Here is a 15,010-nt window from a genome sequence, read left to right on the forward strand (position 1 = left end):
ACACACACATACACCTTTTTAGTAGCAAGTGTTTTTTATATTTCTCTGAAAGAACAGGGCTCCTGCTGTGAGTGCCGGAAGGTGGATGGATATAGCTATTACACATCCTGAGGAAATGCAGAGTAACTTGGACTTGAGGTGATGCTTAAATTCCTGCCACCTGCAAAGGACAGAACAATATGCTTTTCATCCTAGGACAAAAGAATGACAGCTTCCTTTAGGCTTCACCGTGAAGGGCATAGCGGATCCTTGTGGGAGACACTCATCTATGATCTGGGAGACAGTAGCCTTCTCAGAAGGTTAGTGAATCTGTGTGGGAGTCAACATCCTCTGTTGCGTTCTGTTGTAGTTTGTTCAGGTTACTCTAACGTATCATGAGCTAGGTAACTTAAACAGAATTTTATGTCTCAGCAGTCCAGAAGTCAGAAGGTCTGAGAGCAGGATGTTAGCAGATTTGGTGTCCGACGAGGACCAACTTCCTGAGTTACAGAAAAGGTCTTCTTGCCACATTCTCCCTATGATGAAAGGACTGTGGGCTTTTCCCGTGGCTTCTATAAGCACACTCACCCCATCTGCTATCGAGACAGCTGTAGCTATCTGTTTAACATAGTAGTGGGTGTGGTGGACAGAGGAGCCGTTCAGATTCATTACACAGTAAAGACATGAAAAGGAAGAACTTCCAGAGGAAACTTGGTCACCTAGCTGCATCAGTTAAAACAGCAAAACGTTAAATAACAGCATGAATAAGATGAACCTACGAATCCCGGCATCTCAAAAACTGTCCAAGCTGCCCCAAGAGTGTGGCATGGAGGCCTGGGTTTTCACAGCCTGAAGTTCAACTGAGTACAGATTTTAAAGCAGAACTCCATGGGGATTTTTTTTTTAACATCTTTACATACTTTTACTATTTCCATCTCCTCTATCATGAAAAAAAAAGAGAGATATTTATAGTTATCAGAGCAAAGATATAGACAGAAATAACTGTAAGCCCTCCATTTAAAGTGTATAGGATTCTGAGATCAGCTTTCATGCAGAAAGAAAGAAACTTTTCTCCCTAGGTGTCTTTGGGGTGGAATGGGGCTCATGTCATTAGGAGTTTGCATCAGAAGTAAAATAACAAGAGTTTTAGTAAGCTGTCCGAATTTTAATGACTATCCCTGCTGGGGAAAACTTAGTCACCGGACTTTTTAATGCACTTTAAGAAAAGCATAGATATACAGGAGCTACAAAAGAGAACCTCTCCAAAGAGAGCCCTTAAAACTTTAAGATTTGACCTGTTAAAATATAGAGACAATTTATAACTTCAGGAAAAATAAGTTGGGATTCGAGCGACCCCACCCCACCATGTCTCCCCTGTTGTTGCTGCAATTCTGGATGAATTTAATGGTTGCCCCCAACCCCATTCCTTTTCGGTTTCCATTAGGACCAATTTGCGTGTGTGAAATGTGTGTTTTGCTATGGTCCTATGTTTAATATTAAATTTACGGAGTAAAATAATGAGGCAAAAGATATTTATTGACACTGACCAGAACATAGACAAATATTTCCAAAGAACAAGATGAGAACATTTCCTGGTTTATTTTCTCACAGAGAGCCACGGGTACTCTGAAATCAAGAAGTGCCCTTTGTCCTTCTGTAGAAAAGCCCAGGCAGACAGGCAGCAAGCTTCACCATGAGCTAGCTAGCCCCTTTGTCCTTCTGACCTGCAGCCTGGGTTCCTGCAAGTCAACGGTAGTCCTTGACAGTCCTGCCTAGGAGGCCCAAGTGAGGGTTCTCTCTTGGGAGTTTCACTACTTACAGCTAAGGTGTCATGCTGGAGGCTCCAGGCTGGGCTAAAAGATGGTGCTAAAGAGAGTCAGAACCCAGCAACATCTGTTCAAGAAAGTGAGCCAGGAAGCAGGGTGACCCAGGTCCCAAGCGTGTCCAGACTATGTTCCTGTACAGTGCCCACCAAGAATGAACAGGTTCTTAGACAGGACACGGGGGCTTTACAGTGAGGGCGACAGCACCCCAACTCTGAAGGCCCCGACATTCTCACGTAAGAACCAAGTGAGAAAAGGTCTTTCCCAAAACTTCCTCTGCCTTCTTTGTGGTATCAAGGCTACTCGCAAGAAGCGGCTGATGTGATATCGGAAATTCAACCCCGGGGAAGATCATTCTCCAAATCAAAATGGCTTCATCTTTTATCTTAAAACGCATTTCACACTCCAGATGAATGGGGTACACGACGTAATGTGGAATTTCAAAGTGAAAACAACCTTTTCACATCCTTCGGCTCACTCAAGTGAAGTTTCTCCTCTAGAAACTCGAAAGTGGATGAGATCAGTTAAAGATGACACACACGGAGCTGGGTTGGTTTTTTTTTTTTTTTTAATAATTTAATTACTTGACTCATGCCAAAAATTGAACGTGCATGAAATATTAAATATTCTTCTTAAAGCAATTTGGGCACAGAGAATCATACACTTGAGGATGGGGCTGAGGAAAAGCTCTCCCCAAAGTGCCAGTGGTTTTTTGTTTGTTTGTTTGTTTGTTTGTTTGCTTGGAAAAAGAAATGGCCACACAATCAGAGGTAAACAATGTTTTCTTCAGCTCCGTCTCCAGCATCTCCACTGTGTCCAGCCACCATCTTGAGACTTAGTTTTGCTTCTGTTGTGAGTGTCTGTGGCTGGGGGCCACGCTGATTCGAGTCCTGGGGATCTGAGGATTCACTCTGGAAGGAGTCCAAATCTGCAATCGAAAGACATCATAGGTTATAAGGAGACTCCACTTGGGACCCACAAGACAGATGACACTTTCTGCCTCAGAATTAGGAAGTGGAGTGACCTTGTGGTCAACCAGAGAGATAATGCCCAAGTCCAGGAAGAGAGGAACAGAGCAGCTATCTAGTGAGGACATCAGTATTCAGGTATGGGTACAAGCACCTCAGGAGTGAGAACTGCCTTCACAGAACACCCTTAAGGGGGTGCCAAGTGCATAGAGACCGGCCACACTCACTGTTGCCAGGGAAAGTGATTTGAGGTTCAAACCCCAAAACTGCAGACAGCCTTTCGCGCATCACAGACTCTGTATGTACCCCCCTTCAGATGCATACAGAATGCTCAAGTTCAAGTCAAGAATTAGTCTCAGGCTGCACGGTGGCGCACACCAGCACTCTGAAGGTGGAGGCAGGCGGTTCTCTGAGTTCGAGGCCAGCCTGGTCTACAGAGAGAGTTCCAGGGCAGCCAAGGCTACACAGAGAAACCCTGTCTCCACAAAACAAACAAACAAACAAAAAAACCAACCAACCATACAAACAAAAAAAACATGGTCTCAAGACTCCATTTATCTTGGGGTTCACTAGTGTAGGCAAGGAAGGGGTTGGAAAAAAAGGGGGCCGAAGAGTGAAGAAGACCATCTCTCCACCCACCATACATGTCTGCTAATGCTACACAAAGGGCTTTGCAAGAGCAGCTAGGTTTCTGGGAAAATCTTGCTAACTGAGACTGTAGCTGGGCTTGCAGCTTTTTTTTTTTTTCCTTCCTGGTTGCCTAGCAACAGCAGGCACTGTCTCCCCTTTTCTGATAAAAGCTTCTATATCGTGCTTTAAGGGGGTAGATGAAGGGGTGCTTTGATTTGAAGGAAAAAAAACATACTTGCTACAAATCATTTTTATGGCGTTTCTCCTAATATCCAACCTCCCCGAGGTAGCAAAATTACAGGTAAGCTGCTTCCAGTTAAAGGCAGAGGCACGCAGATCTGCACGTGGAGTGAGGGCAGGTCATCCTGGGGCCTATTTCTATTTCAGTCATCAAAATGGAACCATTATCACCTTTGCCACATTTTATCCTAAGCCACCGTTATTTAGACGGCTCTCATACCCATCTCCATCCTCATGATAAAACGCTTCTAACCTTTTCCTCCAGACAGGAATCGTGGCTGCTAGGGAACGCAGTATGGATGGCTGGGTAAAAAAGGAAGGGCAGAATGTCCCCACGGGGCTTCATCTTCTTGCTACCCCTCAGGTCTTTCCTTTTTTCCAGTATGAGGTGGGGATGACTGGGGAGAGCAGCCAGGGCCTTAGGAGGTAGAGTCAGATCACATGACTCTGAAGCAATGGAGGACCCTGAGGGTAGGGTGGGGAGACAAGGGTGCCTGCTTCAGCTTCCTCAAAGACACAGGCCAAGCCTAACTCTTTTCTTTTCTTTCTTTCTTTTTTCTTTTTCTTTTTCTCCTTAAAACTGGGTCTCTAATATCCTGAGATAGCCAAGGATGATCTTGAACATCCAATTCTCCTGACTTTCTGAGCTGTGGAATGACAGACACAAGCAACCATGCTCAGTTTATGTGGAACCATGGATCAACTCAGGGTGTTCTGGATACATGCTAGGCAGGCAGTCTACCAATTGAGCTACCTCATCACCAACCCAGGAAGAAAACCTCTTACGCTGGGGCAATGTGACTTTAAGTCCTGTATCCCAAACACAAGGAGCGCATTATCTCAAGGCTGTTGAAGATGCTTCTGAGCAGGAGCCATCGCATCTGTCAGCATCTTCTCGCCACCAGCCGAAAGCTGCGCCAAGTCTTTTACGTTCTGCATCGCTTTGCAACTCAAAATGTAACCCACAGTTTGCAAACTGGGAAACCAAGGCTCAGGCTAGTTCAACTTTTTGCCCAGCATCACACAGCTGAAGTATCCCAGACCTCATCTTAGAGGACTTCGGGGCTCCAGAAAGACACCTCCCTTGGGTCTCATGACCTCACTTCTCAGTGAGCTGGAAGTGACTTGGCCCAGCTCTTCCAGGTCCTAAGATCCTACATGTCTAATATCTTCTCTCTACTCACCCTCTCTACAAGATAGCAAAGAAAAAGATGTACTGAGCCCTGCTAAACCAAGGGGGTAGTAATTACAGGCCTGGCAACCTCCCCTACACGGTCAGGTCAGACAAAGGCAAAGATCCCAAGCAATGATTTCAAATCAACTTGGGCAAGGCTACAAATCAACCAGAAGTGCTTCCCCACCCTATCTGACCACAGGGTATGCTTGTCTGTGGACATGGTGTTGTTCACAGGATCTTAATTCCTCTCCCTCTTGGAACAGCTGATGTTGATACAAAACAACTTGGAAAGAAAAAAAATCTCAACACTTTCATCTAGCAAATACTGGCAGGTCGGACAGGTCATCTATGCTGCAGCAGCTCTGCCCCTTTGCCAATGGACAGCCCTTGCCAATGGATGGGCCAGCCCTTGCCAATGGATAGGCCAGCCCTTGCCAATGGATGGGCCAGCCAGGACACACAAACCATTACACTGAGAATGGAAAAAAAAAATCACCCATGGAAGGGTGGTTGGGAGCTGATTGCTGAAATCTGACAGCCCCCCCCCCCGGCACACTCCTGTAATCCATGAAGCTCCTAGCCTCTTGGATGAAGCAAAGTCCAAAATGCCCAGGAGTCTGGCAATCTGGGATGTCTCATTAATGGCTTCAGGAGAAAAGCCAAAAAAGCAAGCCAAAGAACCAAGTGTGTATTGGAAAAAAAAAAAATGTCTCCTATCTTTAAAATGATTGGCTGCAGTTCCAGAAGACTGAGACACAATCATGATCATGGGACAGGAGTGTATGTGTGTGCGCGCCTGCGCACACTTGCACACGTACAGTGGGGAGCAGGGCTTTAATCAGAATATTTTGGAATGAGGACGAAGACTTAAGAGAACACTGTTTCTACCAGGACGCTGGGCCCTAACGTGACTGGCCATCCCAGCTGGATGCTGTGTGGCCCTGTGTCACCCAGGGGGACTCGGCCATCCCAGCTGGATGCTGTGTGGCCCTGTGTCACCCAGGGGGACACAATTTCCTGCTCCCTGTTCCTTCTCTTCGTTTCTACCTGAACTATGCACACAGGGTCAGGCAGTTTGATTTTGAGATGGAAGCCGTTCTGTGATTTCTGATCTTATTACTCTATTTCTACCGCGAGAGAACTTTAGCAGAGCAACTGTGTGTTTCTGAAAGCCAGCCACCTTTTCCATATTTTATTCTACCCCGAAGAAAGCGATCCTTACACAGAACCTGAAACTGAAAGTATATTTCTTCAAATGGAACCTCGCCGGTTCAGAAAGCAGAATTCTTGGGGAGTTAAAATGAAATTATTCCGTTTCATTGGTGATCAAAATGCCTGATGATTCATGGAGAGAAAAAGAAAACTTCCTTATTTTTTTTTTAATAAACAAAGAAATATTAATGGGATCAGGATCTAGTGACCTGCGAGGCAGACGCTACTCTAGTGAGACACAGTTTCCAGACTGCAACACTCTCCCTTCTGACAGGATAATTTGAACCTCACCACATCTCTGGAAACAGAACAGAGTACAGGATTACTAAGCCTAAAATAGAGACAAATAAACTGAAACACATTTTAAAACCCAAAAGTCTGGCTGACCCAAGTGGAAAAGTAGACCGTTCGGGGCCTCGTCTGCTTCAGACCTGAGCTACCGGTTTGCACCCTAAAATGTTAACTTTGAGAAGAAATCTCCACAGCCACATTGTGAGGGCCACTGTGGGTCCAGGCTAGCCCTCTAATGCAGCTTCAAATGGTAGAGATTGTCTCAATCTGACTGATATCATTTCTTTCTCTTGTAGACATTTGGTACAAAAGAACACGACCCTGGCTAAGGGACATGCATGCACAACCCTAAGATGGTCACCCTTGGTGACAGCCTGCCTGTTGATGCTGCTGGGCGTGGCTTTCATCCTTTCCTCTGCTCCCTAATACTGGAATTTCTAACACACACTGAAGACATTTGGCCCTCCACTGTATCGCCATAATTAGTATCATTTTGAGCCAACTTGATAATTAGCTATTTTCTTGACCAGCCTACAAATGGTTTAGAAACCATCATCGTGTTATATCTACGATGAACAAAGTGACTCATAAACTGTGAAATGATTCAAATCTACACCATGGGGTGAAATGTCGCCCTGGGCAAGTCATGAAGGATTGGGCTGAAATCATGAAATCCTCTGTTTGGGTTCAGTGACTCTACAAACAACATTCTAGAGGTAAGACAAAACAAAAGAATTCACAATGCAATCAAATCCATTACATGAAGTTGCATTTAAATTAATGTTTATAAGGGAGTCATGTTTTTTTCCATTCATCTGTCTTCAGCCTTCTCAACAACACATGTTTGAACAGAGCCCACACATTATCCTTAAAGGGCTGGGAAACTAACTAGTACCATTCATAGCTGCAATCTACACTTGATCTCTGCTCTTGTGACCAGCAAATATAAGAGTCACTTGCCAACAAGACAAGGCTTGTCTCTAATTTGAAGACACTTAGTTAACATATTCTCTGCCTTTTCCTGAATTTTCTGTATTTGAAAACATTTTATTTATTTTCTTGTGCATGTATGTGTCCGTGTGTGCGTGCATGCGCGCACGCGCGCGTGTGTGTGTGTGTGTGTGTGTGTGTGTGTGTGTGTGTGTGTGTGTGTTTCAGATCGAGTCTCACTGTATAGTTCAGGCTGACCTTGAACTCATGACCCCCTTGCATCTGCGTCACAAATACTGGGATTACTAGTGTGTGCTGCCACATCCTTCAGGAATAGCCACTTGCAATCACGACCATTTTGAAATGAAAGTTTTATTTAACATTAATAACACTATAACTTTCGTCCTCGGCATCGGTGCCAAGGTCTGAATGAACCCAGCAGCATAGCAATGGCCGAGGACCCAGACACCCGGGATGCAGCAAGCATGCTTAGTCTACTCCTGAACCACGGATGACACACTGTTTAACCCTTCTTACCCCACACAACAGAACTCCAGGTCTCCTGAGCCATGGCTCTGCTCTTGTTTATTTTAATCAAGCTTTCTGACTTTGTGTCTTACTACTACTATGTCCCTCATGCATGTCCCCAAACTCAAAAGTCCCACCATCCTAGAATAACTTCTTCTCCAAGAGACAACTTTATCATTAATGTTTCAATTCTCCAGAATCATTTGTATCCCCATTTAGTCACTGATTCATGCTTCCACTTGGAAACATCTAAAAAATCATTTCCTGATGGTGTCACTGGCAATCATTATTTTTTCTCAGGAGCATTAATGTACAACAACATTTCCCTCCAATGGAAAACATTTATTGCACAGAGCTTGAGGTATCTTCAGAGCAAAGGAAAACTGGTCTTTGTCCCTAATTTTGCTCAATTCGATTTTCCACAGTGAGCCACAAAACAGGATGTGGGCTTCTGATGTGAAAAGCATTCTAGAGTTGACAGCTGAAACAAAAAGAATTCTAAATTAGTGCTGTGACTCTGCTTTTCCCTAGTCCTTGTGTACCAATACTGCACCTGAAATAAAGTAATGAGAGAGGGAGGGAGGGAAGGAGAGGGAGGGAGAGAGAGGGAGGGAAGAAGGGAAGGAGGGAAGAAGGGAGGGAGAGGAGAAGGGAGGGAGGGAAGGAGGGAAGGAGGGAAGGAGGGAGAGAATCTATGTGGTATGAGCATATTGAAATTATAAAGAAAGTAAATTGTTTGACAATGGCTCTTATCATTGTGACTGAAAACTGGACTTTGGCAGTATTTAATGCTCTTGAGATGGTCAACATCCCCAGTGTAACCAATGCCAGCTCAGGGGTTCTCTTCTCACAGGGCCCCAGACAGTATTTTTTTTTCCTGTGAAATAAACGCAGACTAGGGCACTAGAGAACTATAACTCCATTATAGACTGCAGAGAAAACGAATGAGCAAGATGCCAGAATAAACCCTGGGTGAAAGGGCAGAAGTAGGTAAGGTCTTCTAAATCCAGAAGCGCAGAACTACAGTGGAGCAAGGCCAGACTCCTTAGTGGCTGCTGAAAACTGTGAAGAGAAAAGTGAGCAGGAACTCCATAATGGGAGGTAGGTCAGGCTGGCAGCTGGACCAGGGCTCAAGCTCTGCATCAGAGTCATGGAAGGGAGCAGACACTCTGAGCCCCATGATGGGATGAGAAGGAAACGCACAGCTCCATCCATCCATAGAGATGCTTCCATATAGGAGAGAGGCCTGCATTCCATCACAAGTCTATGCTCACTCAAAGGAACGATACACAGCTGCAGAATATGTAAAATGGTACCATGGGGATACAGTCAGCAAGCTCTGGAATGGGGATTTTTTTTTTTAACCCAGAAAATTCAGACTTGCTTTTTCAACAAAGAAATTGAATATTAAGAATGTACGTTAAAAGAGAGAGGCAAAAGAACTTTAGGGTTAAAATACTCTTAAGGAATATGCCAATTAAAGGCAACATATGAAATCATTTGGACCCTATTTTCTCAAAACAATCATCAACAGTATTATTTATAAGACAATCATTTTCAACCACACAGACAGCTTGAGTTTAAGAGTTTAAGTCACAATTGTCAATATTGTTTTGGGTGTAATAATGACATTACAGAGATGAAAAACTGGGTTCTTTCAGAAAATGATAATGAAATATTTTTCCAATAAAATGGTAAGCTGTCTTGGATATGTTTAAGATAACTCAATATGAGAGAAAAAGGGGAATAGAACCAAGGGTGGCTGTGGGTTGGTAAGAGTTAAAGCTGGCTGTGGGTAGATGGAATTCATCAAATGGCTTTTGTGTATGTTTGAAAATTGCCATGGCTACTCTTAAAAGTCAATAGCCTTTCGTATATTTGGATCCTAATAATATAAAAGGTTCTCTGTTGTTCCTACACTGTAGCTTCTATATATGTGATATAAATGGGACACTGTGGTGGTGCATTAGGGGCCTCGCCTAGATGCAAGCATGTTTACATCAATTTTAGTGTAATGGGATAACAAGTCATTGGCAGGTTCATGTATGGGTTTCCGTGTGCTTTAGAAAGATGTAAAAAATTGCCCATAAAATTCATGAGTTTAATTTGCATTTATATGTCCCTATAAAAACTGATACTGATTCCAAATGGTCTTTGTTCTTGCCTAGAAAGCCAATAACATTTCTTAGGTGAATTCTAATCCAGAAAGCATCTCATTTGATATCCCAGGGCCTGTCTACCTTTAGCAATGAATTAAGGGAGGTTCTTCTGAAATTTGGATTTTAATCTTTGCCCTTTCTAGATTGAATCCATTTGAGACTAACATGCTTAAGACACAGGACATAAAAGTAGTTCATCTAACCTGATAATATCAAAGTAAACTTCCAGTTATAGTAAGAACAGATGTCAATACATTATCAGATGAATGCATGCATTAGTGAATACCTGGTTTAAAAATCGGAACTACCTTGATCAGACTCACCAGGAGAACAGTCACTTGGAATTCCAATGATTTTATCAGGAAGATTACGAGAGGTAGAGTGAGGGGGTGGGGCATGAAGGGAGGAGGGGAGATCAGGAGTGAAGTATGACACACATATGTAAATGCCACAGTGAAGTCTATTGCCTTGTATGCATCCTGAAAAATAAACAGGAGTGACTATAAATGAGTAGTGTGTGTGTGTGTGTGTGTGTGTGTGTGTGTGTGTTGAACTAGTGGCAGAGACATAAAGACAAACACAAAAAGCTGCTTCTGTAACAGAAGTCACTGATCAGCATTGAGTCTTGAGACGATTAAGAAAGAATGTGGTTCTAAAGACAGTGCACAGAGACAGTGGCATTGATGATAAGGTTGGTTCTAAGAACAAAGAGTTGTCATTAAAAAGAAAATAGAAGGGTCTGGAGAGATGGCTCCATGGTTAAGAGCACTGACTGCTCTTCCCAGAGGTCCCGAGTTCACTTCCCAGCAACCACATGGTACCTCACAACCATCCATAATGAGATCCGATGCCCTCTACTGTCTGAAGACAGCTACAGTGTACTCCTATACATGAAATAAATAAATAGTTCAAGAGCAAGTAGGATAAATCAGAAAAACAACTTAAAGATAAGAATGCAGGAAGTCTCATCACCTTGGCCGAATCTCAGTGTAAGGAAAAGGAAGGCAGAGCTGCAGGCTGGCAGACACTTACCAGCACACACGGGAAGGGCAGGGTTTCTCTGCAGGTCTTCGGACATTAAGTCACTAATATCATTTGACCTTTGATGACCATCGAAATACCTAGCTAGAGCCTCCATCCACTCATTGGTGAACCTGGAGTTCCAGTAGCCCTCCCTCTCCCCCTATGACAACACACAGGATAACGTTTAGCCGCAGAGCACACACCCATATATTTACTCAAATTATGGGTAATCACCCAAATATAATAAGCTATAAATTATTAGGAATCATGGTCATCTGTCCGTGAAAAAGGAAAAGTCGGTCAACCAAAAATGGAGAAAATGGTTACTACAAAGAACACCGTGAACATTCCCTAACTTATAATGGCATATATTAAACTTCAGTAGTGTACAAATGTCAGTAGGATCTCTGTTTTCCTAATGTACTATTTGGGCCACTTTTCAAAGCCAACCAAAACAGATGCAGAGGTGAAATTCTCTAATTAAAAAACATCTCACGTTTCTTACAAAGGTAATCTTTACTATTTTTCATTATTTTAGCTGGAAAAGGTTCAGCTTTCTGTTTAGTTTTTTTAAAAGGGATTTCAAGATGATATATGACTGTAAATATCCAGGCTTGTTGAAAACCATTAAAGAACAAAATCGACATAAAGTATTGAGTTCTTATCCACACCAGACACAGTTCTACATACTTTGAACACGTCTGTCAATCAGTTCAACTGCTATAATCCAAAATGGCAGCTACCACATGAACTACTACTGAAGAAGCCTAAACTAAAGCCAGAGACCAGTCTAAGGCATGTGGGAAGCTGAAGCAAACCCCCCAAAAACCCATGATTAGCATCTTCAATGAAGAGGCCTTCCAAATATGAAACTAGAGTGTATTAAACAGTAACAGTAAGAAAATTGAGGAATGTTTCTCAGAAGTCAAAATAACGATAGCTAAGTTGGAAAAACTTCATGGGGATCAGGGAGATGGTTCTGTGAGTGAAGTGCTTGTGTAAAACCTGATGAGATGAGCTCTGATCCTTAGAGCTGATGGGTAAGACAGACAGACAGAGCAGTGCACATGGGCCCCAGTGATCTTAGTCTCAGAGACATCGGAGGCAAAGACAGACCAGTCTCAGAAGCTTGCAGGCCAGCTAGCCTGGTGTGGACAGGGAGGAGGACAAGGAAGATCTGGTGTCAAACCAGGTAGAAGGTGAGGCCCAACACCTGAGTTATCCTCCAACTTCTGCATATGGGTCATGCAGACACACACACATGTCATATGCACACATGCAAAAATATCTTTAAAAGTCGGTGGGATAATAGCAGAGTTAAGATTTAAAGAAATATGAAAAAATGGAAAAGGGAGAGATAAATAATAATAAAAAAATGAATTGGAGAGATCCAACTTCTATGGAAAAGCACTTCCTGTGACGTAAGTAAAGAGAAGCAGTATAGAAGAAGAAGGGCAGGAGGGAGAAGGAGAAGAGGAAGAGGAGGAGGAAGAAGAAGAAGAAAAAGAAGAAGAGGAGGAGGAGGAGGAAGAGGAGGAAGAGGAGGAGGGGAAAGACAATTTTCCAGAACAGAAGGAAACATATCTCTGAGTGAAAAGGGCCCAATGAATAACTCATAAAAATTATTTTAGCAAACGATCTTACAGACAGCTATCATAAAATTTGTACAAGCGAGGACAAGATGGTTCTATAAAATCTACACAAGATGGTTCTAAAAGCCTCTAGAGCTAAGCAGGTCACAGAGGAACAATCAAGGGCCAGATAGGTCAGACTTCTCATCAGGAATCAGGGGACGCGGAAAAACAAACCCTTCCAAACCCAACAAGCTGTGATCCCCGGCGAACTGTTAAAAGCTACATGCCATGGTGGCAAAATAAATGAGGTAAAATATTTCAATCTATTAGAAAGTTTATTTTCACTACATCTTTTCTTAGGAAATACATCCCTCCGGCAAGCAGCTCCCCCACCAACACATATGTATGCACGTAACAACAGATACACACACATGCACAACATTCTCACATGTACACAAAATCACATACACACATCATACATATACACATGCACAGGCATACACATACACACACACACACACACACACACACACACACACGCCTGTTATTAAGGCATATATTAGAGAGAAGGAAGTTGGGTGCTGAGCGCACAGGTTTCCACACAGGGCATAAACTATGAAAGGACACGCACAGAGCTAGGGAGAACACAAGGCCATACTGGAGCAGAAGGACAAAGGAGCCATCACTTAAAATTTAAGACAGACAGACACCACACAGACAGACAGACAGACAGACAGACAGACAGACAGACAGACAGAGTGAAAGAAAAGAAAGAAGAGGGGGGAGGGAGAAAGAGAATGGACTCTTTCTGATCTTAAAAGTGTCACATATAACTGTAAAAAGATTTTCTTTGAAAGCTACTTCTCTGAGAAACTGTAGTGAGCCAATTTGAAAGGAATTTCTAAGAGTGGATCTTTAGAAATTCTAGAACATAGGAGTTAAACAGCGGCAACGGCATTGACACTGAAGTCACAGGAGGTGGATCGTGAAAAGCTACTGCCCATGCAAGGGTACCATCTCTCAGTGATGTTCAGACAGAACGGCAGGAAATAACATCACCTCATTGTTATATATGTGTTATGTTTGCAGAACCACAGCATCCTAATGATGCTAAGCTTTGAAGAGGACCAGAAGTCCTAGGAGTCAAAGGCACCAGTAGCAATAGTTCACTACACAGCTGTAGAAACAAAACAAAACAAAACACAGTCCAGCAAAGCTAAGAACCCCTTCTCACTCCTGAGTGTTATATTCTAAATAAATTCTCATTCATGTGCACAAGGACTGAGTGTTTACTGGTCATAATTTGTAATGGAAAAGCATAGGATCTATGCAACTTCTTCATACATAAGGCAAGGAATGCACTGGCCTTCATAAGTTGGATTAGTATGTATCACACACTTGTATAAATGCATACATTGAAACAGAAAAGCCAGCTATAGAAAGACCAGTACATAACAATCACACAAACAGGTCTGAAACATTGTAAGGAATCCTAGCTTTGGGAACTGATATGAAATGTTTACTTACAAAAATAAAACAAAAAAATATGGTTGACATATGGGATATGAATGCACATCTGTGCCTAGGGAAGAGAGTGAAAACATCATGTTGAGATGATATTAACCACAGTTAGGTGTTAGTCAGCTCTGAAGAAGAAATTGAGAGTCACAGGAGGGCAAACAGCCTTCTCTGTAAGTCACCATTCCCTGGGGAAAAAAACACAGTGACCTGAAGCAAGTGTGGCCAAACAGTGCAAAGCACTCACTGCGTGGCTAGCCTTTCTTTCTTTCTTTTTTTTTTTTTTCTTTTTTTTTTTTTGATATTTTCTTTATTTACATTTCAAATGCTATCCTGAACATTCCCCATACCTTCCCCCCCGCCCCTGCACCCCTACCCACCCACTTCCACTTCTTGGCCCTGGCCTTCCCCTGTGCTGGGTCATATAAAGTTTGCAAGGCCTCTCTTCCCAATGATGGCCGATTAGGCCATCTTCTGTTACATATGCAGCTAGAGACATGAGCTCAGGGGGTACTGGTTAGTTCATATTGTTGTTCCACCAACAAGGTTGCATCCCACTTCAGTGGCTAGCCTTTCTGTTCTCTACATTTCCGCTCTTCATGACTAAACCTTCTATACTAATGAATGCATCAATTACACAGGAAGGAGCTGCTGCTGCAACGTAGTGTTTACTTCAATAGCTTATTTTTAATAACTAGAAAAACACACACATGGTATTTGTGAAACTCCTGGAAATGTAATCATACAGCTGTCACACATTGATATGGAATTCCTGTCAATTTTTTCCCTAGGTGTGGGGATGGTGTTAAAAAACATTTGCATCAGACATTCCTTCAGGGGAAGATTGTGTGGTGAATATCTGAAATATAAAGGCATGTGATGCTGTATTTTAATTGTTCAAGCTATAGGAAGCAATTCTAGTACTGAGACTAGATTTTGTAACTGGTGTTTATATTTG

At 42.8% G+C, this 15,010-nt stretch overlaps 1 protein-coding gene across 3 annotated transcripts in view; it reads right to left on the bottom strand.

Annotated features, from left to right (window-relative positions):
* Positions 1 to 1,501: 1,501 nt before the first annotated feature.
* The window catches only part of Arhgef28 (Rho guanine nucleotide exchange factor 28), a 310,662-nt gene continuing 297,153 nt past the window's right edge, over positions 1,502 to 15,010 (bottom strand). For all 3 annotated transcript variants that reach the window (XM_029543876.1, XM_021208391.2, XM_021208393.2), the window contains one exon: positions 1,502 to 2,730. In XM_029543876.1, coding sequence (XP_029399736.1) covers positions 2,567 to 2,730 — 164 coding nt within the window. In that variant the 3' untranslated portion in view covers positions 1,502 to 2,566. The remainder of the gene's footprint in view (positions 2,731 to 15,010) is intronic.

The sequence above is a fragment of the Mus pahari genome, chromosome 11, assembly GCF_900095145.1.
Source record: "Mus pahari chromosome 11, PAHARI_EIJ_v1.1, whole genome shotgun sequence".
Lineage (NCBI taxonomy): Eukaryota > Metazoa > Chordata > Mammalia > Rodentia > Muridae > Mus > Mus pahari.